At 43.0% G+C, this 26,019-nt stretch overlaps 1 protein-coding gene across 2 annotated transcripts in view; it reads right to left on the reverse strand.

The window, feature by feature from the left end:
• The window catches only part of HTR4 (5-hydroxytryptamine receptor 4), a 66,413-nt gene extending 46,017 nt beyond the window's left edge, over positions 1-20,396 (reverse strand). Inside the window, exons 1-3 of one of the 2 annotated variants that reach the window (XM_030459216.1) lie at positions 20,348-20,396; positions 1,815-1,940; positions 691-891 (exon numbers count right to left, since the gene is read on the reverse strand). In XM_030459216.1, the coding sequence (XP_030315076.1) occupies positions 691-891; positions 1,815-1,940; positions 20,348-20,373 (353 nt within the window). In that variant the 5' untranslated portion in view covers positions 20,374-20,396. Of the gene's footprint in view, positions 1-690; positions 892-1,814; positions 1,941-7,033; positions 7,060-20,347 lie in introns of those variants that run through there. The other variant, XM_030459217.1, reaches the window with a different exon arrangement.
• Between the last annotated feature and the right edge of the window lie 5,623 nt (positions 20,397-26,019).

Below are 26,019 nucleotides of genomic sequence, written 5' to 3' on the forward strand. Positions count from 1 at the left end.
GGATTATTTTTGTCATTTTTCTCTTTTTTTTTTTTTTTTTTTTTTTTCCACTGTCAGTAATGGAAATAGATCCAAGATGTTATCAGATAAAACTCTTTTCAAACAACAGTTCCTGAGACTGATGAACAGAATGACTTTCCAAACTCAGTCCTGAGAACCAGATTAACCACCCTGTTTCTTTACAAAAAAACCACAGTTTATGTATGAAATAAAACAGAAGTCAGGAAACATATGAATCACAGACATAAAAGAGGCACCAGCCAAGGCCCTGCTGCTGCCCTGGCAGTGAGCAACACCCAGTGATGTAACCAAGAGCAATATCCCTGCCAAAGTGACATCCTGGCCACCAACCACTTCCTTCTCTGACAGCTCTGGGCTTTTTCTTTTGATATATTTTTAAGGCATCTTTTCTTTACTTTGAGGAAGAAGCTGCCACATCTGATCAGCGATGCAAACAGAGCAGTGATGCAAAGCAGCTGAGGACCTGGCTTGCTCTGTTGATAGAAATCTCAATCCTTTCAAAGTCTTCCTTCACTGAGGATTCAGAGAACCCTCTAAACCCAGCTACCAGGAGAGATTTATTGCTGTACTGTTCCCAGCAGGGTCATATCTGCCCTTTGGCTCCTGCTGACAAGCAACACTTGAAACTTAAAGCAATTATAGTTCTTCTCCAAGCTCCTCTGTTCATACCTGTCCAGTGAGATACAGCAGAGGTGCAGGATGGATGCTGTGGTGAGCAGGACATCAAGGGACGTTCGGACCAGGCAGAACATCTCCCCATAGATCCAGTTGTCCTGAACCAACTCAATGGCTCCAAATGGCATCACTAGCAGTGACACCAGCAGGTCAGCAAAGGCAAGGGAAACAATGAAATAATTGGTCTTGATTTTCCTGCAAGACAGATCACAAAGTTAGGGTGGAATAGTTTCAGTGCAGCATCTTCTCCATTTGGACAGAGATTTCAGTTTGTGGTTGGGACTACTTTGCTCCATATCACACTAAAAGTTTCTCTCTAAGGTACTCCTCATTTTATATGATGACTCCTATTCTATTCCTCTTTTTTACAGCTAAATAGCCACTTCATAAATACATTCTTCTGCTCACACAGAACAGGCATATAGAACCTCACAGGTCTCTGCCTGTAGCTCAGCCTCACAGCCTGAAATGGAGATTTTGGGGTGGAGGAAGGGAATTTTATTTTCACTTGTAAATTGGCAAAACCCTTCCAGAAAGCACTGAGAAAAATCTAGGCTGAAGCTGTAATTTTAACTTGAAGAGTACCTTTTAAATAATAACAATAAAATAGAATTAAATCCATTAAAAAGCCCACGCTGAATATGAATAGAGGCTGCTGAATATCTCACTCTGCTCCTAAAGCTGGTCTGACAGCTCCCTGGGGGAGCAGCAAGCCTTGAGACAGGAGTTTTGCCTGTGACCCCCCCAAGTGCCTGGCAGCATCTGCCAAGCTGGGACAGTGCAGTACAACGGGACCAGAACCTTGACCCACATGGGTGTCTGAGGGATAGAGGCCAACCTGCTTCTCCAAGGAACTGCTGCTTAGTACTACCTTTTATTCATTAATCTGTTTGGTTTTGTGGGTTTTATGGTTTTTTGTTTGTTTTTTTAAATGAAAGTGCTAAAAATGTAGTACTGCAAGGATAAACACAAGTGGGGCTGCCCTGGGGTGGGTGTGAGAGCTTGCCATGGCCATGGCCATGGCCACCACAGCTGTCTGGTTCCTTAGCTGTGAGCACGGGGCTTTTTGGGTGGGGATTGTCCCCTGGGGGTCCCAGTGGTGGGGCAGGTGGGCTCACCTGAGCTGCCTGTCCCTGCACACAGCCACCATCACCAGCAGGTTCCCCAGGATGGCCATCAGGATCACTGCAGAGATGAAGGTCAGCAGCACGATCTTCTCTGCTGCTCCAAAGCCCTCACTCGAACTGGAGAGCACATAGGAAAAAAAAGAAAAAGAAAAAAAAATGACAAAAATAATCCACAGTGGCAAGGGAAAGGGGATTGCCTGGGAAGGACTCAGGTGACAGCAGCCTTTCCACCCAGACCAGTGACAAAGAGTATTTTGTATCTACAGGGAAAGCTGTGAGGTTAGTGTCCATCAGCAGAAGGTCCAAAAGTTGGGGGAGCAGCCACCAAGCCCATGGCTGCCTGCATCTCATAGTCGTGGATCAGCCAACAGGTCCAGTAGAGTGGAGGAGCCACTTCAGGGAGCTGCACCTAGCTCTGAAAGGTTCTTCCAGTTCAGAGCCACTGGAAAAAAGTGTTTTCATTCTCTTTTCATCACAATAAATAATGTTTTTTCTATGGAGATGTACTTTGGGTTTCTTTCCTTTTCTTCTTCCATTTTCTCCCAAGGTTTTCCTCAAGATGAGCATTTTAAATCTTAAATTTTGAAATCTTGTATCTTCTCTTCCTGCTCTGTCACAGAACAAGAGGCAGTATGTATATATTTTTTTTTTCACTTCATGACTTTTTTAGGGTACATTTTTTAAGGGGAATGCCTGATTTCCCTCTACCTTGATATCAGTAATTTTTCCAGTTAATGTAGAGAAAGCAAAGAAAAAGGAAGCATAACATGAAAACACAATGTTGTACATATTCTAAGCCTGTATTTCTACAAATAACTTGTTAAATGGTAAAAAAAGTTTTGGTTTGTTTTTTTTTTTCCTGAACCTGCAAAGCTGGAAGGCAATACACAGTATGCAATAGTGTTCAATTCCTCATAAAATTGTTTGTATTATAAAATTCAAGCCGCTTTTTCTTTAAAGCTATTTCTAATAATTTATTCAGAGCAAAATGCATCCTACACCTTCCACCTGCTTGTGTAACTTTCCCTATTACCATTACATGGGGGAGAAGGGGTGTTTATTCCTCTTATCAAGTGTGCTAGAAATAAACTGGTATTAAGAGCAGGACTTGACATTAATTCATCAGGGAAATTCCTTCATGGTGCACAGAGCTGGTATTCAGCACCCAGATTTAATGCTGTGAGATTGTTGGGGTAACTGAAAAACTGAAGTAGATTGACTTCCTCCAGGGTCACTTTTTATTTACTAAATACATTCCAGACTTTTGCACTTTATCTCACTGAATTCTCATTGTTTTGGCAAAGCTAAAACAGGTTAGAGACTGCTAAAGTCCTGCCTCCACCACCTGTGCCCTGATAACAAGCTCCTAGTGACTGACTTCACCCTGCACCTCCATTGCAGGATATCTATTTAATCACAGTCTCCTTTTTTGTCCCTAAATGCAATGCCACTTTGAGTGTGACTTTTTTTGCCCACTGCCACCAGTGGGTCAGATCACAGCCTGCTGAACTTGTACTCTTCATATTGAGCATGAACAGCACCTTAGGAACAAAATGATTTTAGACTTTTTTTACAAGGAAATACATCATTGGATATAGGTTTATCCAGATGGGTGATGTTCAGGAGCTAATAAACAAGAGGGAAGGAGATGCCTTGGCTGCACAATAGTTTCACAGAAAAACACAGCACTCAGCAGACAGATGAAGTCTCAAAAACTCCATGGCTACGTAAGAAAGAGGTCCAAGGCAACTGCAAATCCTAGCTCCATAAATGTATGTCCAGGCAGTGCCTTCTCACCTGTGAGAGCACAAGTAGCTTTTAATTCCACATAATCTCCTGCGTTAAAACATCAATAAACATCATGTAGAATAGACTGTCTGATGTACCCCCCCCCCTCTCTACAAGATTTTCAGACAAAAGTCCCTGTGCATTGCCTGGCATGTGTCCTTCTGGAGATGAGTTTGGATACCAGGAGAGGGGCTCCAGGCTGCTCAGGGCAAAAAGTACCCAGTAAGGAAATGGGTTTTGTCCTGTGTTAGAGTGAAGGATCCCAGTCCAGAGGCAAAGGAATGAGTGATTCTTTTGCCCTGCTGGCTTTCAGTGCTAATGCCAGTAAACCCACTCCTGATTAATGCAGGAAGTCTCTGGGTGGATGTTGAAGGGGTCATAGACATAGTCATGGATTTGCATCCAGCAATTTTTTGTGCAAGCCAATTATAAATGCTAAGATAGGAGAAAGACAAAGTCAAGATTTGTTTTAATTTAGTACCTGAAAGAATTTTCACCTAATTAGAACAAGTAGTCTCCCAAACTTAGCACAACTTCAGTGAGGGCAATTAAGGTTCCAAGAAGCTGGAGTAGCTCTGGACAAATCCTTTTCTCCGTTCCAAAATGCTAACAAGGCTCTGTCCAAACTAAATGTGGCTTTCCTCATTTTTATTGGAGACCATTGCTTCCTGCCACTTCGGGTCATTAGCTCTTGGACAACTCTTGCAACAAGTGGATTGTGTGACTGCAGTTCTTGCAATTACATTGCAACTGCTGTCTGCAATTTCCCTACACTGGTCCAGTCATAATTTCTCCTATGTGACAGAAGAAAATCTCTGTGGATCAAAAGGATCTGCTTCATTCATCATTCTGTCTGACAGTGGCCGATAGGAGATGAAATGCCTACAGAAGCACCATCAGGTCTGCAGCATGGCTTGTGTTTAACAGCTTTGGGTGGATTCTTTTGTTTTCCTCTCTCTGGTCTGTCTTCTGAACTCTCAGCACATGGTGAACACTCTCACTGGACAGGTTTCCTCCTTGACCTCATAGTAATATGCTAAATGCTAAAATTGAGCAAATGGCATCAGTTTCTATGCTTCTCAATCACTAGCAACAACCCAAAATTGCATACAGAGATTATTTCCCCAAAACGAAAGGTAATGGGCATCTAATTCCTTATCCTAACACCAAAATCTCAAGCCACCCTGCAGCACCAGTCACTGCTCACATGGCTGCTCCTAGAATAGGATGTCACCCCCTCCCCACCACTAGAAATCATTTGCCCTCTCTCCAATCCATTTCCATACATATCTGATCTGAAAGACTTCATTTTCCCCAGAAGCAAAGTACTGCCTGGAGATTCTGGGAGGCAGGAAGCTGGGAGCTGCTGACACATGAGCCTGCACTGCAGCAAAATCCTTTGGAAAAGGATGAGCAGCTGGGAGCAGGTCCTTGCCCTTGGGCACCATGCACAGTGGGATGCACCAGGTGATTCTCCTGGTGCTGGAGGTGCACAGATGGCCCCAGCCCCACCACCTCCCTCCTGCCAACAGATGCTGCACAGCTGGGGAAGGTCAGACACTTACCAAGCATCACTAGTTTGAGCACAACAAAATGCCAGAGCCTTCACTAACAATTTTCACCAGCAGAAGACACCATGAAAATTAAGGATGGGAAAGAAACAACTTCAAAGGCAGGTCTCAGCTACAGGCCCTCAGGCTGGGTATGGGATGGAATGGGGATGGAATGTTCCCTCAGGAACAATGGGGATGCCAGGATCAAAGGCACCTTCACTGCCAAGCTGTAATTGTACCTGTCTAAATAAGCTTTCCCAACAGGCTAACACTGCTCCATGGCTGAATCTGGGAGACAAAATGTCAAACCACACTGAATAGCACCATATAAAAGATGTTCCTTCTCTTCCCAAGCAAGCACAGCAGCAGATCTGTGCTGGAACAGTGGAAAAGAGGATGACAGGGATTTAGTTTATACAGAGCCAGGCTGGGTGAGATTTACATTTTGTCTTCTCTAGCTTTGCTCGTCCTTCTGCTGTTCCTAAAAAATTCTCAACACTGTTATTTGAGCACCTTGTGTCTGCACATTGCTGAGGGGTGTACAGGGTACAGAAGGGGAAAGTCACCTTCTACATCTCTGAGCCCTGCCCAGGGGGGTGAGCCGGACATGTGCCATGGCTGAGACTTGTCACATGCAGTGCCTCAGGCAGGGGGGTGGTGATCAAGCCTGCTGGGTCGTTTTCAGAGGAAGAATATTTTTTTATTATTTGACCTGTTCCTTGAATGAGCTGCTCTGATCTTAAAAATTTGCACTTGAACATAAACATCTCACAGTAATCAATACAACAGGCAGTAAATGCACAAATGAACTGAGTTTCCCACTCACCCCCTGCAGGAAAGCAGCTGTACCCGTACAGGAAACCTCAAAAAATGTCATGGCTGTTGCCACATGTCACCTGCTATTGCCACTGCAAGGGTGGTCCCAGAAGCTAGGGCAGGCTCTTCACATCGTGCCCACTCCTCTCCTCTGGAGGGATGTCCTTTGCTGCTTCTTCCCCCCCCACCCCACTGGTGACAGCACCCACGTGCTGCCAGCTGATCCCCTCGTGATGGGCACGGGTGGTTCTGCAGGACAAGGGGAGGAGGGAGCTTGAGGGATGCCAGAGAAAAAGGCTCTGGAGGTGGAGAGAAATGATGATTTTCACTGTGCAGCGAGGACAGAAATAGCTGTAGAAACTTCTCTGCTCTTCCTTAGTAGCAGGGTTTTCTGCATTGAAGAGAAGATTCCTACAGCTGCAAGGAAGGTTAACTCTGAAGTTATAACTTGCCAAGTTTGGTGCTTTGGGATGGAAGATTAACACTGAATCCCATGCAGGTTTTGCTAAGCAGTGACATCCAGAGCTCAGGGATGAGGTTTTGGGTGGAGGGGAGTTTTGTCCTTGCAAGGCATCTCCTTTTGTAAGAATCCCAGATGTTTTCATCGGAGCTTGTGAAAGCGACAGGGACTGTAATAGCAATTAAAGACATATAATCTGCCCTCTGCAACCAGACATATTCCTCAGTGAAGGAGTTTATTTATTGCCTGGCACAGAGACCCCCACCCCTTCCAGCTACAAAGAGCTGTACAAGTGAGCAGACCCTGACAAGAGGTGCCCATCTCTGGTCTTTGGTGCACAGAGATTTTAAGTTCAAAACCATCTCTGGAAATGCCAAGGGAGGCACAAACTGAGCCATTCTTCATCAGATGTTGCTCTGCTTGAAGACAAGGTAGCTTTACTTTAGCCAGGTAGCAAGGCAAGGCTCATGTTTCCCACATGGTTTGTTTCTGTACACTTGCCATTTGAATCATCTATCATCAAGCAGAAGTATTTGTTAATTATTCAGTCTCAGTAATTCAAAGCTGTTAATAATGGAACAAGTGGATATTGCTGTAAATTAAAATCAATGGTTTGCATAACATCTTTGATCAAATCTGAGTGCTCTGGCTTCCAAGCCTGCCTCCCTGTTTAATAAAGCAGAGATTGATGGGTTTGCTATTATGAGGAAATGAGAATCAGACAAAATGATTGTTGGTTAATAGGAATATAGAAATCACTTAAGAAAAAAAGGTGAAATACTGATGTGGAATAAATGCATAAAGCCCCGGTATGGATACATTTAAAAAGCTCCTATGTATAGTCATTAATGTGGAGGAAAAAAGTATAATTATTTTTTCAAGCTCAATTTCTACTTTCCTGTAAACACCCCAATTTTTCTAAATTACCTCAAGTACTTTTGCATATTTTATGGAGCAATTAAACTGCACAGATCAGTCATGTTGGTAAGACCTTGCACATTACCCCTCTGGTTTTTGTCACACATCACTCCCTGACCTCCCTGCCGCTGTGGTGGAAAAAAATCACTAACAAACAGCTAGTGCTGTGGTGATAGAAAGGTGATAAAAAAGGGCTGGATTTAACAACAATCTTAATCAATGTTCAATACATGGAAGAGTCAGTCCACTTCGTTTTCAACCAAGCCATAGCTTTTCTCTAACTCCAGCTGACTGCATGTAGGTCTTCAACTACAAATAAGCTGTCATTTGCCTCTCCTCCTTTCTACTCCTCTAATTATTCTCAGGCATTAAATCAGAGGCTGAATGTTAAACACTTAAAAATCAAGATCTGTTCTTTTATGAGTAAACCTAACAACGCGTGTCTCAGTATAGAAACATGACAATAGGGAAGATATTATTTGATCTATGGCATTCCAGCTGTTACATATTCTTTTCTACTGCCACCTAAAAATATTAATCAGAAGTCAGCATTAATCCAGAAGCATATAATTTATTTTAATGCCTTCCAGTGCTACACTGCCTGTGCTGATTCGCTTCAGTCTGTGCAGATGGCAGGACAACTTCTAACAGACTCAAATTCGTTATGTACTTCACTTCTGTTTTAGAAACAGATTGAAAATAATTAAAGTATTGGCAAGTCAGAAATAAACAGCATGCCGCATATCAAAATAACTCAGTCAGATGATTTGTTTGAGTGTTGTTTTTTTGTTGGTTTTTTTTAACCAAATAAATTGCAGTGGTGGGGTGTGTGGGAAGGGATGAGTTTTTCTCCTTTTATGCTGGCTTGAACCTTAGAAACATTCTGCAGACCAACTTGCTTCCCTTGCTGGTGTACAGCTGAGAACATGCCAAGCTACTGCAAACAGCAGCAGCCCAAGTAGGATCATAAACCATGGAATAAGGTTTCCAGGCCACCTCCTCCCAGACAAAAATATTCAAAGAATCATTAAGGTTGGAAAAGACCTCTATGATCATCAAGTCCAACTGTCAACCAAACACCACCATCCCCACTAAAGGATGTCTCAAAGTGCCACATCCATGTGTTTTCTAAATACCCCCAGGGACGGTGACTCCACTGCTTCCCTGGGCAGCCTGTTCCAATGCTTGACCACTCTCTTTCAGTAAATAAATTTTTCCTTACATCCAATCTTAACATCACTGATCCCACACCTCTGCTTCACACATCTCCTGGAGGCTGAATGCTATGGTACTTCAGAGATTGAAGTGTTTTAAGCAGCTGATAATACTGATTAAAATCAATTGTCAAGATGAAGCAAAGAAGACAGGCTATTGAAATGTTTTTAAAATCACAGTATGTGGGCTGCAGTCAGTCAGCAGTGCCAGGAGCACTCTCAGGGTGGGGGGTGGGTGCACACTGGAGCTGCCAGAGGCTGCAGGACCTCAGAAGCCACTGGGGCTTCAGCACTGGCTTCATCTCTACACCCACCTCAGGCTTGGAAACTGCCCAGATCTGGACTGACTGGGAAGGCATGAGAGGCTCCAAGTAACAAACCCAGAAAAAAAAAAAAATGAGCTTTCTGTTGGCCCATGCAATTTTCCTAGCTTACAGCAGAATTTCTTGCCCTTTCTGGCTGAAAACTGGATCTGGGGCTGAAAACTGATCCTGAGCAATACAATTATTTATTAAAATCTTCTTACAAATGACCTTCTGAAGGTTCAAGAGAGATACTGAAGTTTGCACAGGGATATGGGCAATGTGCTACAGAGGTAGGAACCCAGACGTAGGGAATTTCTGGGAACTGCCTAAACTTAGGAGTCCTCCACTGTCAGGGAAGTTAGAAGGGAGTCCAAATGCCATCTCTGTCTGTGCAATGAAGGATGAAAACCTGGCTCTGCTTCTTCTCAAGCAGCAGATCAAGTGTTGCATAATTTGCACTCACATATGAAAGGATATTGTTGCCAGGCATGGAAGTACAACCCTTAAAAACCAATAGACTGTCACCTAAAATATAAACTAAAATTCACTTATGATATTAGCATCAAATTAAGATCATGGTATTCACATGTAGGGCAAGGTGCTGCAATTACTCTGAGCATACTCAGACCATGCTGTATGTTTAAAACACAAATACAACACAGGAGATTTGATTTAACAAAGCATCTTATTTCCCAGCAGTGTTCCTATTAACTGTCCTTCATTTCACTTCCATGTTCTACAGACATTGAAAACAGAGTCTACTATGCTCTTTCAAACAAGAATGTTTGTAATTCAGTTCTTGTCCAAAATAATCTTACTATACAGGCAATATACTATATATATATAGGCAATATCACCATTACACATACAACTCTCTCAAGATCATTTCAGTAGGTTAGAAACAGGGAGTAATTTGATGCAAAACTGGGACACAACCTCCTCCAGCATGGAAGGAAGCTGGAAAAATCAAGATTCTAAATCTTGAAAAAATCATGATTCTAAACATACTTTGAATGCCCACATTTCTCACAGAAATCTGTATGATGCCCCATGCAATAACCAGGTGCAAAACTAGGATGCACTGAGACTGAGCATGCTCAGCCTGCTGCTCTTCTAGAGTCAGCTCCTGCTCCTCATCTAAAAGCATTTGCTTTTCTCTCTTATTATAACTTTTTCCCATCGAATCAAAAAAATTAAGTTCTGCCCTATCCCCAAAGATAACTCTTCACCAAAACACAATAATGGCAGTTCTCAGTCTCTACTGGTATTCTTGGTCTGAGTTCTCATTTTCAAACATGATTTCCCATCTTCACTAAAAGCCTAAAGCTTGCAAAACTTTCAGTTCCAATGTCAGGAAGATTCTGCTCTGCTCTTTCAAGCAGGATTTGCAGTCAGGGCAAACTTAACAGTCAAGACCAGTGGAAGAGTTGACACCACACTGTGTACTTTTCCCACTACTTGTTTACACCTCGGATAATAAAAGCCAAATACAGCTATTGGCTGTCTAACTTCTAATACTTCCTGGATAGTTTCCCAGTTTCAATAATCTAAGAGGAATGGAAGTTTCTTGTTATTACCCCTGCTAATGGAAGATTTGGCACAGACAAGATAATAAATTGATTTCTGGAATACATTTTATTTGAGACACCCCCAAGGCACCTCATCTGACTCTAAGCCATGCAAAACCAGCTCCCTGCACATTCATTTGCAGACAATAGCAGGAGGTACTTTTCCTTCTTTTTTGAAGGCATCAGAGGACTGTACATCTAAATAAGTTTTTTTAAGGCACAGCTCATCTGTTTAGCTCCTAGGGTGTGTGTCCCTTCCAGTATCTGACTGAGGGATTGCCCAGTGTCCCCAGGGAATGATGTGTCTGTCTCCTTACTCCATCTCCAGTGCCACCATTTCTGAACTTCCCAACCAGTTCATTGTACTCTGACACAAAACACATCAGTTCAGTTTGATAAAAGTAATCTTTGATATGACATGCATTTCCAGCTCTGCTACCTCTGTTTGAGCTCAAGTGAAGACCAGAGTTTGGTAAAGCTAATTCCAGAGATGGCAGCCAGAAACCTTCACCCCCAGAATATGTGTTCTTCAGCTCATTTTCTATGAATTTGGTCTTGTATTTATGCCCCAGACAGGTGTCCTTTCTAAACAAGGACATGGATAGTCCTTCAACCACGAGCAAAGCACTTAAATTTCTTGGTTTATTTAAACCTCCTCCTATGTCCTCAGCTAAGTACATTTTCTGAATACTCTCCACAAAAGCCTCATCGTATTTCTAACTTCAAATAAACAGAAGAGAATGTCACCCTGGGCAAGCAGCAGGACAGAGGAAGAACAAAACACTTAGGACTGCTTTTTGGATGGTAAATGCAGACACTCAGCTCAGATGGAACCTAAATCCCACCCAAGAGTCACTATCAGCACATTTCTCTGAGGTCAGCCTAGAAAGCTCTGGAAGCTCTGTTCCAATTCTCTGGAAGCACAATGTTCCATTGTGTTTTCCTTTTACTAAAAAGGAAGAAGCTTCTAAGAGGAATGTCTCAAAATCCCTCGACAAATATTCCTAGAAAAAGCGATTCCTGAAGATAAGAGTAATGTGAATGTTGAATGAGGAGACCACCTTCTATCCACAAGGGAGTGAAATGACCAAGAAGTTACTTCATGGCATAAGGTACAGACTTTTCCCTCACAGTTTCCATGAACTTCAAGTCTGAGCTATGACTGGGAGCTGCTGCCTCTCACACTTATCTTACTGCAGGCTGATTTTAAAAATCTGTTTCAGTCTGATAACCAGCCACTTGCCAATAAATTATACCCTGAAATGCTGCATACCACAGGCTTGTTATTTTCCCTACCACTGAGAAAACTGTTTCAAGAACTGTGAGGGGGGAAAATATTATATTAATATAATAAAAGTATAATAAAAGTTTAAAAAGCTCAAAGATAAAACATAAAGATAAGGCCAGAGCACCTCAATGACACTTCTTATGGTGTCCCTGTTCAAGGGACATCAGATGATAAGTTCTGTAGACTAGAAAATGAGCCATGAGGCTGCATAATAAAATGGATGGCACCAAGAACACCACTGGAAAGGAAAACCAACTGCCCAGACATACCTGGAAACCAGCAAAGACCTGGGGACTGAAATTTAACAAAACAGTAGAAACACAGGAACAGTTTGAGGGTTTAAAAGCCTATGGAGGAATAAAGACTGGGCATGTCAGCTGTATCATGTGGGCCTGTTTGTGATGTTTTCAGACAAAGAAAGGTAAGGTATCTGCACCCAGTATCTTAGATACACCTAAGAAAAGGTACTGCAAACACAATGCTTTCTTTAAGTGTCAGAAGAGGCAGCAACCAAGCAGAGAGGCACAAAGCTCAAAAAAAAAAACCCAACCCAAGCAACTCTAACAGATTTTTGAGTAATTTGAGCCACAACAGAGAGAGGAAAGTGGTTCCCATGTCAGGATCAGCACATCCCGGCAGTGCTCATGTGAGGCTAACCAAGGAAGTCTGGTCCCATTGGACTTAAATTCTCTGCTTAGGGGTCTGCAAAGCTGTTGGAAACGTAATAGAAAGTCAGAGACATTTCTGAGAAGCTGGTGCAGTGAGGATGAGCAGACAAAGTTAGTTTGTCTTGTGATTAATTTCCATTTAAACTTTGTTACTAACTTTAGGTGGTATTTCAGGTGAGAGACACTATTAGCTGTTTACAGCTTCAAGCTCCAAAGAATCCTTCTTCTGTTTTACAGTGTGTCACCAGCAGTAATTCTAAACAGATCTAAATGGTGCTGCAAAGAGACAGCATTAACAAGGGCTCTGAACATGGCTTACAGGGCTCAGCATAAGCAATACAAAACATTAGGTGCCTCTGTTGGACTAGACCCAGGTCTGCTGGGCTCAGGGATGCATACTGAACAGCAGCAGAATTGCAAGAAATAAAAGCACCATGTTTCATTGTAGCTGCCAGCTCTGCCTGAGAATCACATCCCCATTATGGCCCATAAAAATGGAAATTGCAAACAACAGTAGTAATGGGACCAGATCTATTCCACCTGCTTGGGAATGGAAAAAAATGTACATTCTTGCAGGCTAGCATGGCCCAGAGTACCACCAAAGCAGCTTAACTTCCAAAGAAGTAAGGCAGCCTATTAATTTTCCAGGGATATCTACCAGCAGAGAGGAGGTTCATATATTGCTGCACAAGCCCCAGAGAAACTTCCCTGGCAGAGGCTGAAAGGGAATGGCCCATGCTTCCAAACATCACTTTTCCATAGAGTAACTCAAAATCTGTCTGGATTCCTGCACTTTACATACCCAAGTGCTCCAAATACCTGATCCCCTGCTTGAGTCTGCTCAGAAACATGCTTCAAAGGAGTGTAGGTGTTTGTTTTCCAGGTGACTGCTTTGCATGTCCACAATGGAGAAGCAGATGACCAGGGGGCTGGAGCACCTCTGCTACGATGATGGGCTGAGAGAGTTGGGGCTGTTCAGCCTGGAGAAGAGAAGGCTCTGGGGGGGGCTTAGAGATCCTTCCAGTCCATGAAGGGGCTACAGGAAAGCTGGGGAGGGGCTTTTCACCAGAGAGAGTAGTGACAGGACAAGGGGTAATGGTTTTAAACCGAAAGGGGATAGATTTAGGTTGAATATTAGGAAAACATTCTTCATCATGAGAGTGGCAGGATACTGGAATAGGTTGCCTAGAGAAGTTGTTGATGCCCTTCCTGGGAAGTGTTTAAGGTCAGGTTGGATGAGGCTTTGTGACACCTCATCTAGTGGGAGATGTCCCTGCCCATGCAGGGGGCTGGATCTTCATGATCTTTAAGGTCCCTTCCAACCCAAGCCATTCTATGATTCTATGCCACAGCTCTTGGGAAGGTGCCTCACCACTCAGCTCCCAGTCCTGAGAGCTCCCAAATTCTGAGTCTTGACCAAATCAACATGAAGCAGGTCCTTCCTGCCTATCTTCTTTTCTTGTATTTTTTCTCCTATTTCACTCCCTGTTGAGTAGACAACAGCCTGTTTTCAGATCAGTCCTCAGAGCTCTCAAGAAGTTCATGAGAACAGCAAGCCCTAGAACGATTTTCAAACTACTCTACTGGCAATAAATGACAAGCTGGCCCACCACCAAAGCCCTTTGGTCTCATTGTGCAAAGGAGGTTTAGGAAACAAATAGACTTTGTGTTTTCAGGTCCTGGCCTTTAAGACAAAGTTGAACAGAACCCAAATGCCAATAGATATAACTCTGCAGATAAGGAGATGGAAAAAACATCATCTGAGCTCTAGGAGACAACTGGGAGCTTGGATTATTTTCCAGATTAGGTTAAGGAGCTGGGGACTTAGTGAAGTAATCTATTTACACAGATCTGACTTCTGGAACTCACTTCTTTTAAAAGAATTCAAAGCCACCAAGACATGCTCTTGTCCAGCACTATAAGCACTGGAGTCTCTTCTTACATCAGCACTACCATGCTGGAGCACGACCCAGAATTCCAACAGAGAGAGCTCCTGGGCTGTGGAAGTCACCCAGTGAATGAATGAGCTGACATTGGTTGCATTAAAGCTTTAGGGGCACTGAAAAGCAAGGAAAATGTCTGTGCCTACTGCTAGGCAGACACACTCTATGCCTATGCACAGCCCTAGATAGAGACAAGTTATGAGGTAAGTGCCCAGTGTAGGAGGGGTGACAGAGGACAGATTGATCCCAAAACAGCTCTGACACATTTCCTTGGCTCTCTTGTAGCCATGAGCTCATGTGCCCAGGGAAGGTAAAGGTCCTGCTCAATTCACTCTCTCCTCCACTCTGACCCAAGAACAGATGTGTAGTCAGATATTTAACAGCACCCTGCTCACCCCGTCCTATCCCTCACTAGCAGCAAAATTCTCCTCTCTTCCTCTCTGAGCTTACAGCAATGCTAATGTGTAGTCAGAAGGTCAGCTGCTGGTCCATTTATTGCAGGTTTACCAGCACAGAGCCAGAAAATCAGCTCCTGTCCCCTGCAGACCTCTCAAATTTTGAGATTCTGTTTCTAATGCAGGGATGTTTTGGTGTGGCTTTGGGTTTTGGTTTGGGGTTTTGGGTTTTTTTGTTTGTTTGTTTGGTGGTGGTGGTTGTTTGGTTCTTTCTTTCTAAATTCAAGTCTCCAGATGTACTGTGCCTCAAATGTGGGCAATGTGTGAGCATGTGGCAAGCATGAGATCAAACCCTCCGTGCAGTCCAGGCATCACATCCTGGAAAGGATTTGAGTTGCATGAGGACAGAGTAAATTTTCACCAGCTGAACAGAGAGCAGAAACTTCATCAACCTCAAAAAGTCACCTGCAGCAGGCAGGCCCTTCACCTCCTGTTTATGTTCTTAAAGGCAGAGTAATAAGGGATTCACTCTCACACAGCCAAAGGTTCCCTGAAAGCTTCAGCTCCCCAGGGCTCCTGCCCATCAGTTGGCAAAGTCTGTGTTCAAACAACAGCCTCTTTTACTTAATGTTCTGACCTTGGGGAGGCAGAAGCTGCTGCTCAGGGGACACATGATGCAAGTCCTTGGTTAACTGATGGAACAAGACAGTAAATTCAGCCCACAGCTGAGGCTCAGACCCCTGACTGCTGGAGCAGGGAGTCACATCACTGGCGATTCATTGCCACAGAAGAGTGAGGGCAAAATAAATAGTGGAAAGGCTAAACTAGGTAAAAAGAAGAGCACATTTCTTATCTGCATCGTAGATGCACTCTGCTCCCAGGTAAGAGTCCATCAACAGTCATTTAGATCTCCAGTAGCAGGTCCCAGACACACAGCCAAACAAACAGCACAAAGTGGTTTTTGCTGTGCCATCTTTCATGGCTGAGATATTAGAATTAGCAAATGGCTCCTGCAGCTGCAGCCACTATTGCAGCTGGATCTGGAGCAGGGAACAGCTCACGACAGCTCTCAGCATTGTTCCCAAGACAGCATTCCCAGCAGAGATGTCTACCCAGGACCTCAGGACTGTCCCTCTGAACTTCTCCAAAAGCAACTCAGGGAATGTTAACACATTGAGAGGTGAGCAAAATTCCTCAGATTTCCACTTGTAGCCTTTGGTTTTGAACCACAATATATCTGTTTATTAAGGAGGCACAGGTCTGTCAATCTGACACACAATATCCCATTAGCCCTTCCATGGCCAATATGGTCCCATGCCTCCTACACAGCTCCAGTTTTGCAGCTGTCCTGTCCCTGAAGACACCCTAATGCCCTCTCCCAGCTTCCTCACTCGCAGCCTTGGAGCACGGATGGCTCAAGAAATCGCAAACATGGAGGTAAATTGTATTTTGATGAGGGTCAGCCATGAAAAGTCAAGGAGGGTATCCTGGAAAGCCCCCCAGCATCCAGCTGCCAGCATGTGTCCAAGCTGGCAACAAGATTCAGCCCATCCTCCTGCTCTGGGCAATCTGCTGCCTTCTGGGGCAGTTTCCCAATTTTTGCCAAGCCCTAGAGCTGGGACTGCCCCAGGACATCCTGTTTCAACAGCCTCCCACATTCTCTTCCAGACCTTCATTAGCTGCCACTCTGTGCAGAGGCACTGAAGCTAAAGGAAGGCTGTGCTGAAAGACAACAAAAAGTTAATTTTTACAACCCAGCTCTTTGTCAAGGGCATTTTCATCTGTGCAGATTCCTCAGGACACACTAATAAAAGCCAAGTGAAATATCCCAGACGTGTGTGACAGGTTTACCCCCCAAGGGGAGCTCACACAGCCAAATGGTGGAGCTGCCCCTCTGTCTCTTGCACCCTCTAAGGTATTTCAGGATGCAGATGTCTCACTTGCTCCACTCACAGCTGCCATAAAGGAGCAGGCTATTAATTTGCAGAAGCTGGAGCCAACCTTAAAAATTCCATTAAGTGTTGGTGGAGGTGTTTGGAAAGACATTCTGATGAATATAGTGCTATAAAGTGTTTCCCTAGAAACTGAGAAAAAAGTTGAATAATATGAAAAGTACCCAGGCTGATAACAGCTGTGGCTCCTGCTGAGTGGTGTCTGGGCTGAACAGAGGATCCAGCAGAGCAGTTCTTTTGCAGTGCTTGTTTGGCTACTGAGGATTTTTGGCTGGTAGCACAAAAATGAACTTTTGCACCGTGCTTTGCCCCTCTCGCACCTGGTGTCACCACCAGGTGACCACCTGCCCACCCCAGCACCCCTGGGGAGCAGCCAGGTACAAGTGGCCAAACCCTAACAACCCAGCATCCAGCCAGATGTTAAGTGGGTACTTACAGAATGGTTCATTTTGTTCAACAGGACAGCTTACATATGGTCATATCTTCAGCTGATGTAAATCAATACTCTTAATTTTATCTTATAAGGGATCTGTAGGGTTTTACTTCACTCTTTTTTGTACCACGTGTCCTGCCTGCCATTATCCTCAGGAGAGAGTGCACTCATCCACATCAGCTCAGCAAGAGGAGCAGGACAGGACATCACTTGTATATCCAACTCTCATCTATGTGCTCCCTTCTAATGGCTGCACCTTTTCTGACTGGGGACACAGTGAGGATGACAGGGCTCTGCAGAAAACCTTCTCAAATAGTTTGTCTGTCTCCACAGAAATGCAGGAGCAAAAACCTTTCTGGATGGGTGCTGCAAGTATTACAGAAGGATTAGAGTTGAACTTCCCTTACATGGGGGACTGGGAAAAGAAGACTGCTCTTGGCATTTTAGCCTGATATTTCACATCTGAACAGAAAAGTGGTCGAAGAAGATGAAAAAATTATTTAGTGACTCAAAGTACAGAAGCTGGAAAGGTTTTGAAAAGAGTTTGTATATATGTAAGAATAAACACCCATACTGCAACCTGCTGGAGGAATCTTAAGCATTTTGCTTTCCATGAATCTTCACTGTGTTCTAAACAAGAGGAGGAGAGGGGCCAAGGGCACACACCAGCTCCTCTCCTAGGACATCCCTTAGCTCCTGCTGGGGCTTTAGGGATGGAGTTCTTTGGGTCCCTCTTTCTCCTGACCACTGCTCCTGTTTCCCCCCAGATCTGGACAGGGAAAGGAGACCCAAAACCTCCTCTGCCTATTTCTGCAGGCAGCCATCCTGCCAGTGGATCAGCTTTGGGAAACAAACCCATGTTGGAGCCAACAGCACCACTTTTTTTTGTCCAAGGAAGGAGCCTCTTGGGCCAACATAGCAAAGCTCCAACACTGAAACTCACTCAAAACACACAGCCTGACTCAAAAGGGCACATCATCAAGAAGTTCTGCTGTCAGAAACAACATTCACTATAGAATCGTAGAATTGTTTTGGTTGGAAAAGAGATTTAAGATCATCAAGTCCAACCATCCACACTATGCCTCTGTATGAGGATTTTGGGAATAGCAGCTGGGTTAAATAATGGAATATTTTCTTTGCTTCCAAACACAACTAATTCAAACAATTTGATTCCTTGTTCCCTCAACTTGCTTCTCATTTCTCAAAGTCAAGACAAGATTAATAAACCCCACAAAATACTGCTGGAGGGCTCTGCATTTTTTCAGTACCTTCAGCAACAAAAATACCTTCAGCAACAAACTGAGAAAACTAAAGATGATAAAGCTATGTTTGGAAGCAATTAACATCAATCTAAAATTCAGCTGTTTGGGGGGCTTAGGTTAAAAATAAAAAGCAATTACTATTGTGACAAACTTAAATAATACATTGCTTCTCCTTAGTTGATTTAGCAAAGGGAGTCTGCTTTCACCAACAGCTACAATAAAAGGCTCAATAAAAGCTATTTACTTGCACTGAACGTTCTTGTGATTTTTTTTTCCCAAAAGCTGATTTCTCAAAAGCAAAGCAGTCTTTCCCCAACTGAGGAAATCAGAAAACCTTTATCCAGTGAGAAATACATGGAACAGCCCTGACCCCCCTCAGAGGTACCCAAGTCAAACTGCAGAAGTTTCTTCTTGTTGCGAGGGTGTATTTATCACCATAGTGAGAAATAGAAGATTTTTTTTTCCTTGTGTCTATGGAGGAAGGAAAAGACCATAGGGAAAATTGCCTGGTGTCAGCATCCTGATTCCCTTTACAGAGAAACAGCAGTACCCTATGCATTTAACTACATTTCTGGTATTGAAAAGGCAAGACAAATTTCATTAAGCAAAACACATTACCTCTCAGTATTGATTACTAGGTTATAAATGTGACCTGCTAAGTGTGCATTAAAGCAGCAACCTGGAGCTGCTGGTGACTTTCCAACACTTAAGGAGGTGAATGGAGAACCAGAGGTGTTCTCTCTGATAGCAGAGCACTCTGAGGGGGCTCATTTAGAACAGAAATTGCCTTTGGAAATATATTATCTCACTCTCTGTGTGCAACTGGAGAGAATGGGTTATGGTCTGCACAGAGGCACAACCAGACCTGAAAGCCCAAGATTTAGAAAGCTGTGAGGACAGGGGGCTAGAACAGGATCCCTTTGAGCTCTAAGATTTTGTTCCCCTTTTTTCTGTACTGCATTTCCTCCTGATCTCTGTTCAGTAACTCCTTAGGGAAAGGCACCTTGGAAGACCTGAGTACATACATTTGACTGTCTCTATCAGCAAGACATTTCCCTATGTCTCCAAGACATACTTTCCCCTTGAGTATCCAGGCACAGGAAGGGTGAAGAATTACTCCCAAAAATAAAAAAGTGACACATCAAAAAGATATTCCCCTGAGTGACTTTTAAGAAAACTCTTCATAGAAATGTACACCACATTGCAACTGGAACATTTTTTACTCCTGTGTCTGGGTTTGGTCAGAAGCTTGATGTCCCTGTGTGAAGTGGCTTTGGTGAGTCTTACTTCAGCTGCCCACACAGTTCCACATCACTAGCAGCCTACCCAGACAAAAGGACAAGAAACAAGAGGGACAAACCCACCAAAAGACACTGCAGATCCCATTTGAGGGAGAACAGCAGAGCTGATGCCAGTCCTGTGTCCTGGAGACAGCTGCAAATAAGATCTCCAGCCTTTTTCAACAATTTCTGTGGCATCACACTGCTAGGATCAAATAAATCCCTATTGAAATTTGTCTCTCTCTGATACCAGGAGTGCACCCTAGGTAAGATGTCATTTTTTGCTTGCCCTTGCTGGCCCCAGAACAAAGCAGCACAGATAAGGTTATAAGTTTAGACCACTGCACACAAAAAAAAAAACCAAAAAACCACCTAGATTTTCAGCAGGCACAGATGGGCTTGTGCCAGATCTCTGATGAGGCCCAATCTATCCTACTGCAAGGACATTCCTGTCATTCCTATGCCACATCTGACATTTACACCACTGACAGAGTCACACTACATCCTCACAGAAGCTCCAAGAAACCCCAAACAAGCCACTGCTGCATGAACAGAGCCTTTCATCAACAGGCAGACAGAAAACACCACCCTGCACATCCTACACCCCATGGCTGCTCTCCCCCTGCAGCTCACCAGCTGGATGAGCCATGGTACAGGAATTTATTCTCTAGTTTATCCTACCTCACATTGACATCAAGTTCTTCCATCACAGGCAACAGGCATAGGTAGCTGGGAGTTCAATGTCCATAGGAGAGATCTTGTCCTGCAGTGGAGAGAGTTAGAAAGCACAGTTATTCACCAAAGGGTCCACATTTACCCCCATGCACTTTATTTTGCCCCTCTGGCCTGGCTTCTCTTGCTCCCTCTGATTCTCTTTTGCAAACAAAACCCCAAATGACCTCAGAGGAATCCATCTATTTATGTTTTCAAAGATTCTAAGCAGCTGAAATAGTCTTATTTCTAGAAATAAATGCAAGCAAGATAAATCACTAATAATTCTTGAAACTTGTTATCTGAGACCAAGTTTATGAAAATCCATTGTGTTGTGATGCTGGTGGCACTGAGGAGCTGAGCACTGTGATGAAAGTGACCTCTTTCAGCCTCTGCTTACAGAGACTTAATTATTATATTAAATAAATTGATATATTATATATTAATTTAATATATATTTGTATTATTTATTATTACTATATCTTTTAATATTAATATATTATATTAAATATTATTATATGCTACAGCATGAGCACATGTAAGCTCCACTGGACCTAAGACTTTTCATGTAACTTCCAAACTTTCAAAGCTACAAAAAGTAGTTTAATTACAACCAACTGAAACAGGCCTGCAAAGACAAGCAAGAGTAGTTGTTAAATTAGTTTCTGTTTTTACTCAAAATTAAAACATTGACTTACCACTAAATTAAAATAGGTTTCCTGTGAACCTATATTGTACAGCCTTATGAATACTTAATAGCAGTACTGTAATTACAAAGAACCAAATGACTTGCAGCTGAAGTTAAAATGAATGTACTTACTCCCAGTAACATTGAGTCATATAAATATTAATGGGATTTTTAACTCTATCAAAATTCCATCATGTCCAAAGAAATGAATGCATCGTCTTAATAAAGATTTTGCTGCTGTTAATGCAGCAGAAAAAATGGGATAAATTTCTGAGCACTTCACACTGTTGATTGCCCCTTGTCCTGTGTCTCCAGAGAGCCAAGGACAATGCCACCACCAGGCTGCTATTAATAAGAACTCAAATGCAAAGAACGTCATCGTGGTTGCTTGGATTCAAAGAAAAGATTGTAGTAATACTGACTCAGTCTTCCTAGATCCCATGCCAGGTCTGCACTGCAAATGAACACCCACTATCCTGGCCTGGTTCAGCATTTACCAGAATTAGTAGTTCACTAGGTATAGACTACACATAGTTTTGCAAGCAAAACTTAGTCAAAAGGCTGTTTTTATCTGAGGGTGGAAACCTTCAAAATTGGGCTACTCTTTACAGCCTAAGCATCCTGCTAGTGTTTCTAAGAACCTTCTGGAATCTGGTGACTTAAAGACATTTTTGCAAATGTAAAGATCTAGAATTTGTGATCAAGTCACCTCTGCCTAAGAACTGACTTCCAACTTCAACTTAGGAATTAAAAAACCTATACAATATCTCCTGTTGCTACTGCTCTGGAGTTCTTAGAACAAAATGCCTTTCAGGCTGACAGGACAGCTGCCTGTCAAAGATGCAGAAAGAACACCCTGGAAGGTAGGTTTTAGGGATGTAAAGATACAACCAATAGTCTCTGAGCTTAAACAAGTGTACAAAAAGAAACCTAAGTATTTAATCTCCAAAGAGGTTCTAATAACCACTTAATTCAAATCATTCATCTAGCATACAGGTTAAATTAATTTAACATATTCTGAAGGAAATCCATCAGAATGGGTCTGATCCAGTGCATTGCTTCAGATGGGGACAAGAATCTCTTCTTCCTTGTCATTTCAAAAGGGCTAAATAGGAAACAAACAGAACCTTGATAAACCAAAGTCAAAACACATGAGATCTTGACTCATCTCCTCTGCCTGCCAGCATGATCTGTGAGCTCTGGTTACCTCTTGCCTTACAGCATTTCAAAAGCAAGTTGTCATCTCAGTTTACTGAGGAGGCACAAAGAGGTTGACTGAACCCCCCCCAAGAGGATTCAGAGCAGGGCAGAAGCTGCCCCAAGGCATAAAATGCAGATATGAAACTGATTTTGGTGTTGACACAGCACAGATTTGCCATGGTGAAAATCAAATCTTGTTGACACAGATTCAGGGGAAAATGCTCCCTTGCTGTGCAGAAGAAGAGATGCTTTGGTACCTACTGCTACAGTGGGGAGTTACAAAACTGCTTTGCTTCTTTTTGTTCATGCCTCTTGTGGGTCTGAATTACATGGGAAATGTGTGTGAGCCAGCAAGAGCAGAGGGTAGGAGTAAGTAAGAGAAGGAGTAAGAGAAGACAGAAAAAAAATGTCACAAACCTGCACTATCCCAATCCCCCATGCTCCCTTCAGAATCAGGATTTCAGAGGTCTCTTGGGAAACTTTCTAAACAAGCAAAACTCACAATTTCAGTACAATCAGAACTGTTGTCTTATCTATTAATTAAAATGCAATTGCCTATGTAGTAGTACTGTTCCTTCAGTCACAGCAAGCATGACAAAAACACAGAAAAACTTTTTGGCTTGCATTAACGTTTTCATTTGTTTAGTGTCTGCTAATGCAAAGAAATCACTTTTTTCCAAAATAGGGAAAAATGAAGGTCCTAATGATTTTGATAAAACTAGGAATTTTGCATATAACCCTCAGCTCCATCTCACCATGCTGTTAGGTGTATTTCTGTGGGACAGTGTATAGACATTGTGTGCCAGCAACCACATTTCTTATACTACATCTTATACACTTTTTTTTTTCCTTGTAATTCTTTACATAGTCCCAACCCCTGCAGCCTTGAGAAAACTTTTAATATAATTTGTGACATTTTTTTCCCCAAAGACAATATTTTTTTCTTGGTTTTTTTCCCCCCACACATATAGAAATAAGCCATGTTTGGGTCTGAACAGGCAATGCATTTACAATACCCACAGCCCCCCAGGGTCAGAAACATCCCACCCACTGAACAGGAGACCTACAGTATTTTAGAGGCTGTCAGTTCTTTCATCTTTCCCCATATGATGAAACATTTAACAAATAAATAACGAAAGGACAGCAAAGGAATGACATTTAGCTGTTGCCAGCTTTTTTGTAATGGATTTTAAAATTGGATCTTCCTTCCCTTTTGCCTCTCCCCATGACACTCGTTAGACTTGTAGCCACTGGAGTCCCAACAAAGAAAGAAAGATGACGTCAGTATCATGCAATAAAAAGTCTATTCTGTAAATATATCTGCCCCATATAGAGGGCCTGGTGCTCTTCTTTATTACGAAAGTGACTACTCATACTCAATTAGGAAGCTGTTCCCTGCCTAGGAAAGGTAACAGTGACCTAACTCAGCCCATCACATGTACATTCCCCTCAGCACCAAAGAGCTTCCCTCCTGTTGTGCATGGCAGTGATTACAGGAATCACTGCAGCCAGGTCCTGTTTTCCAGAATGTGAACATCCTCATCAGCAGCCCCTGATCTGAGGCCAGCTGTCCTGTAATCCCATGGTCTTCTTCTCCCAGACTCCAGAGCCTTTCCATCCTTGGCTTGCTGAAGGCAGACCCCCTCTTTACTGCCACAGAGCCTGAGTGGGGCTCCAGGTCTGGTTTATTGTACAAATCTGGTTCCCAGTTTCTAGCAAAGGTTCCAGCTTAAACTGGATCCCACTCCACTAGCCAGACAGGGGAGTCAGGCTGAGCCTCTGCACTCCAGATATGTCTCAAAATGAAACTTCTTATATGTGTTCTCTTCAGCATGCAAAAAAATGCTACCACAATAACCTACCTAAAGACTTCAGCCACCATAAGGTGCTAAATTCAGGCACTGAAGAGAAGTGAACTGGTTTCACTCCTTCAGGTGTCAAAACAAAACCACTTTTGATAACTCCTGTGACATGGAAGAATAACTTTCCAGTGATTTTGTATGCCAAAACTCCAATTGGGGTCACCTTGTTTGCTTAATTTTTCAGCAAAATTTCCTAATATTAATGTGCACACAATATCTGTACCATCATCCCATCATGGAAACCTCTACAATAACTAAACTTTCTATTTTAGAATAAAATAAAAGCCAAATATGAACTCTTAACCAAACAGACAAAAACAAATAAACAAAAAAGGGATTCAGAAAGAACTATTTGCCCAGAGAAATTTAATTGAAGTCAGTATTCTTGGCAGCACTTTCACTTCAGCAAAGCACATTTTTTAATGGAAAAAAATACAGGCATAGCATCTCCAGCAGCTTTGACATGACAGCTCCACAGACATCCCTTGTAAGGCAAGAACTCCTCATCATATTTTATTCCCCACTAATCACTGCTACCCAAAAAGCACAAGACAGATGTACCCTGTGTGTAGGACTACTTGTAGTCAGCACTGCACAGAACTCTGGCTCTGGCTTGGAAAGGAAAACCAGTAACAAGCCTCAGTGAGGCTGCACTGATAGCATCCAGGGAAATCAGAATCTGTCAAAACGAGATCAGCTTCACCTGACACACAAGTCACCTTAGCAGATGCTTCCCTACCTCTGCACCTTCTCCTCCTCACTTCCACAGTGGCAGTGGGTAGGAAAGGGAAACCCAATGGGGAGATGGATAAACTGATTTATCTTCCCAACCAAGCTGTAAGGACTCTTGGTGAAACTTTATTCAGTGGCTTTAAGGTATTAACAAGGAATTCATTTCTCAGAAATCATAAGGAGTTAGCTGAAGGCCAACAACTAATCCTCTCTCTTACATGACCACAAACTCACCTGTTCTACATTGTCACCTTGGTCTGCCCATTAGAGATGAAAATGTCCCACCAGATGACAGCGATGGCCAACCCTGTTTTCCAAGACATTTCCTTGCAAGGCACCACTTGACTGAGACATTAACACATTCTTCATCCAATTTATATCCATCCCACTCAAGCCCCATCTAGCTCCACTTTCTGTCACTGCTGAGCTGATGACAACAGAAGAGTTGAGTCATTCTCCTGAACAACTTACACCCCCATTTCCTGCAGTACTGAACTGTACTGCTTCATCACTGTGACACCTTAAGTGAAGTTGCACATGGGATGGACCAAGCAGTCCGAAAAGTCCATTATATTTTACCTCCAGATGACTATCACACCGTTCCTTGTGCTCTGCTGCTCCACAGAGGAGGGAGGGGGATATAAAAGAAACCTTATGTTCCATTTCTGAGCATCTCCCACCCCCTGCAAAGAACTGGACTTACCACTGCAGTTCTCCAGCTTGACTTTTGTCTTTTTAAATGTAAAAAGCCCTTTCCCTCGTCCTTTATCAGCTTTGCCTTTTTACAGCCAAGTGTTGTGTGCTCTGATGCTGACTTGATATGGCCTCTGACTTCAGCAGAGACGTCCTGCAGACACCCATTGTTACTGGGTAACACAGAGCAGTGGACTAATAAAAAAATCATGTAGGTGTTTGGAAAGCCTGTTTAGCCTTCCTATAGAAATTGCTGTTCTCCCCCAGCTCAGCCTCTGAGTTCTTAGAAGTACAGGGAGCCATTCAGCTTCAACCCAGTATTTTTGATTCCTAACTGAGGCCAGAGGAATTGCTCAAGCATAAATAAAGACTACTGCTACTATCTGAATCCCTGATTTCAAGAGGCTCCTCTCTTTCTGTGGTCAACATCTGCCAAATTAAAGCTGTGATTGAATAAAAAAAGCTAC

The sequence above is a fragment of the Calypte anna genome, chromosome 13 (assembly GCF_003957555.1).
Source record: "Calypte anna isolate BGI_N300 chromosome 13, bCalAnn1_v1.p, whole genome shotgun sequence".
NCBI lineage: Eukaryota > Metazoa > Chordata > Aves > Apodiformes > Trochilidae > Calypte > Calypte anna.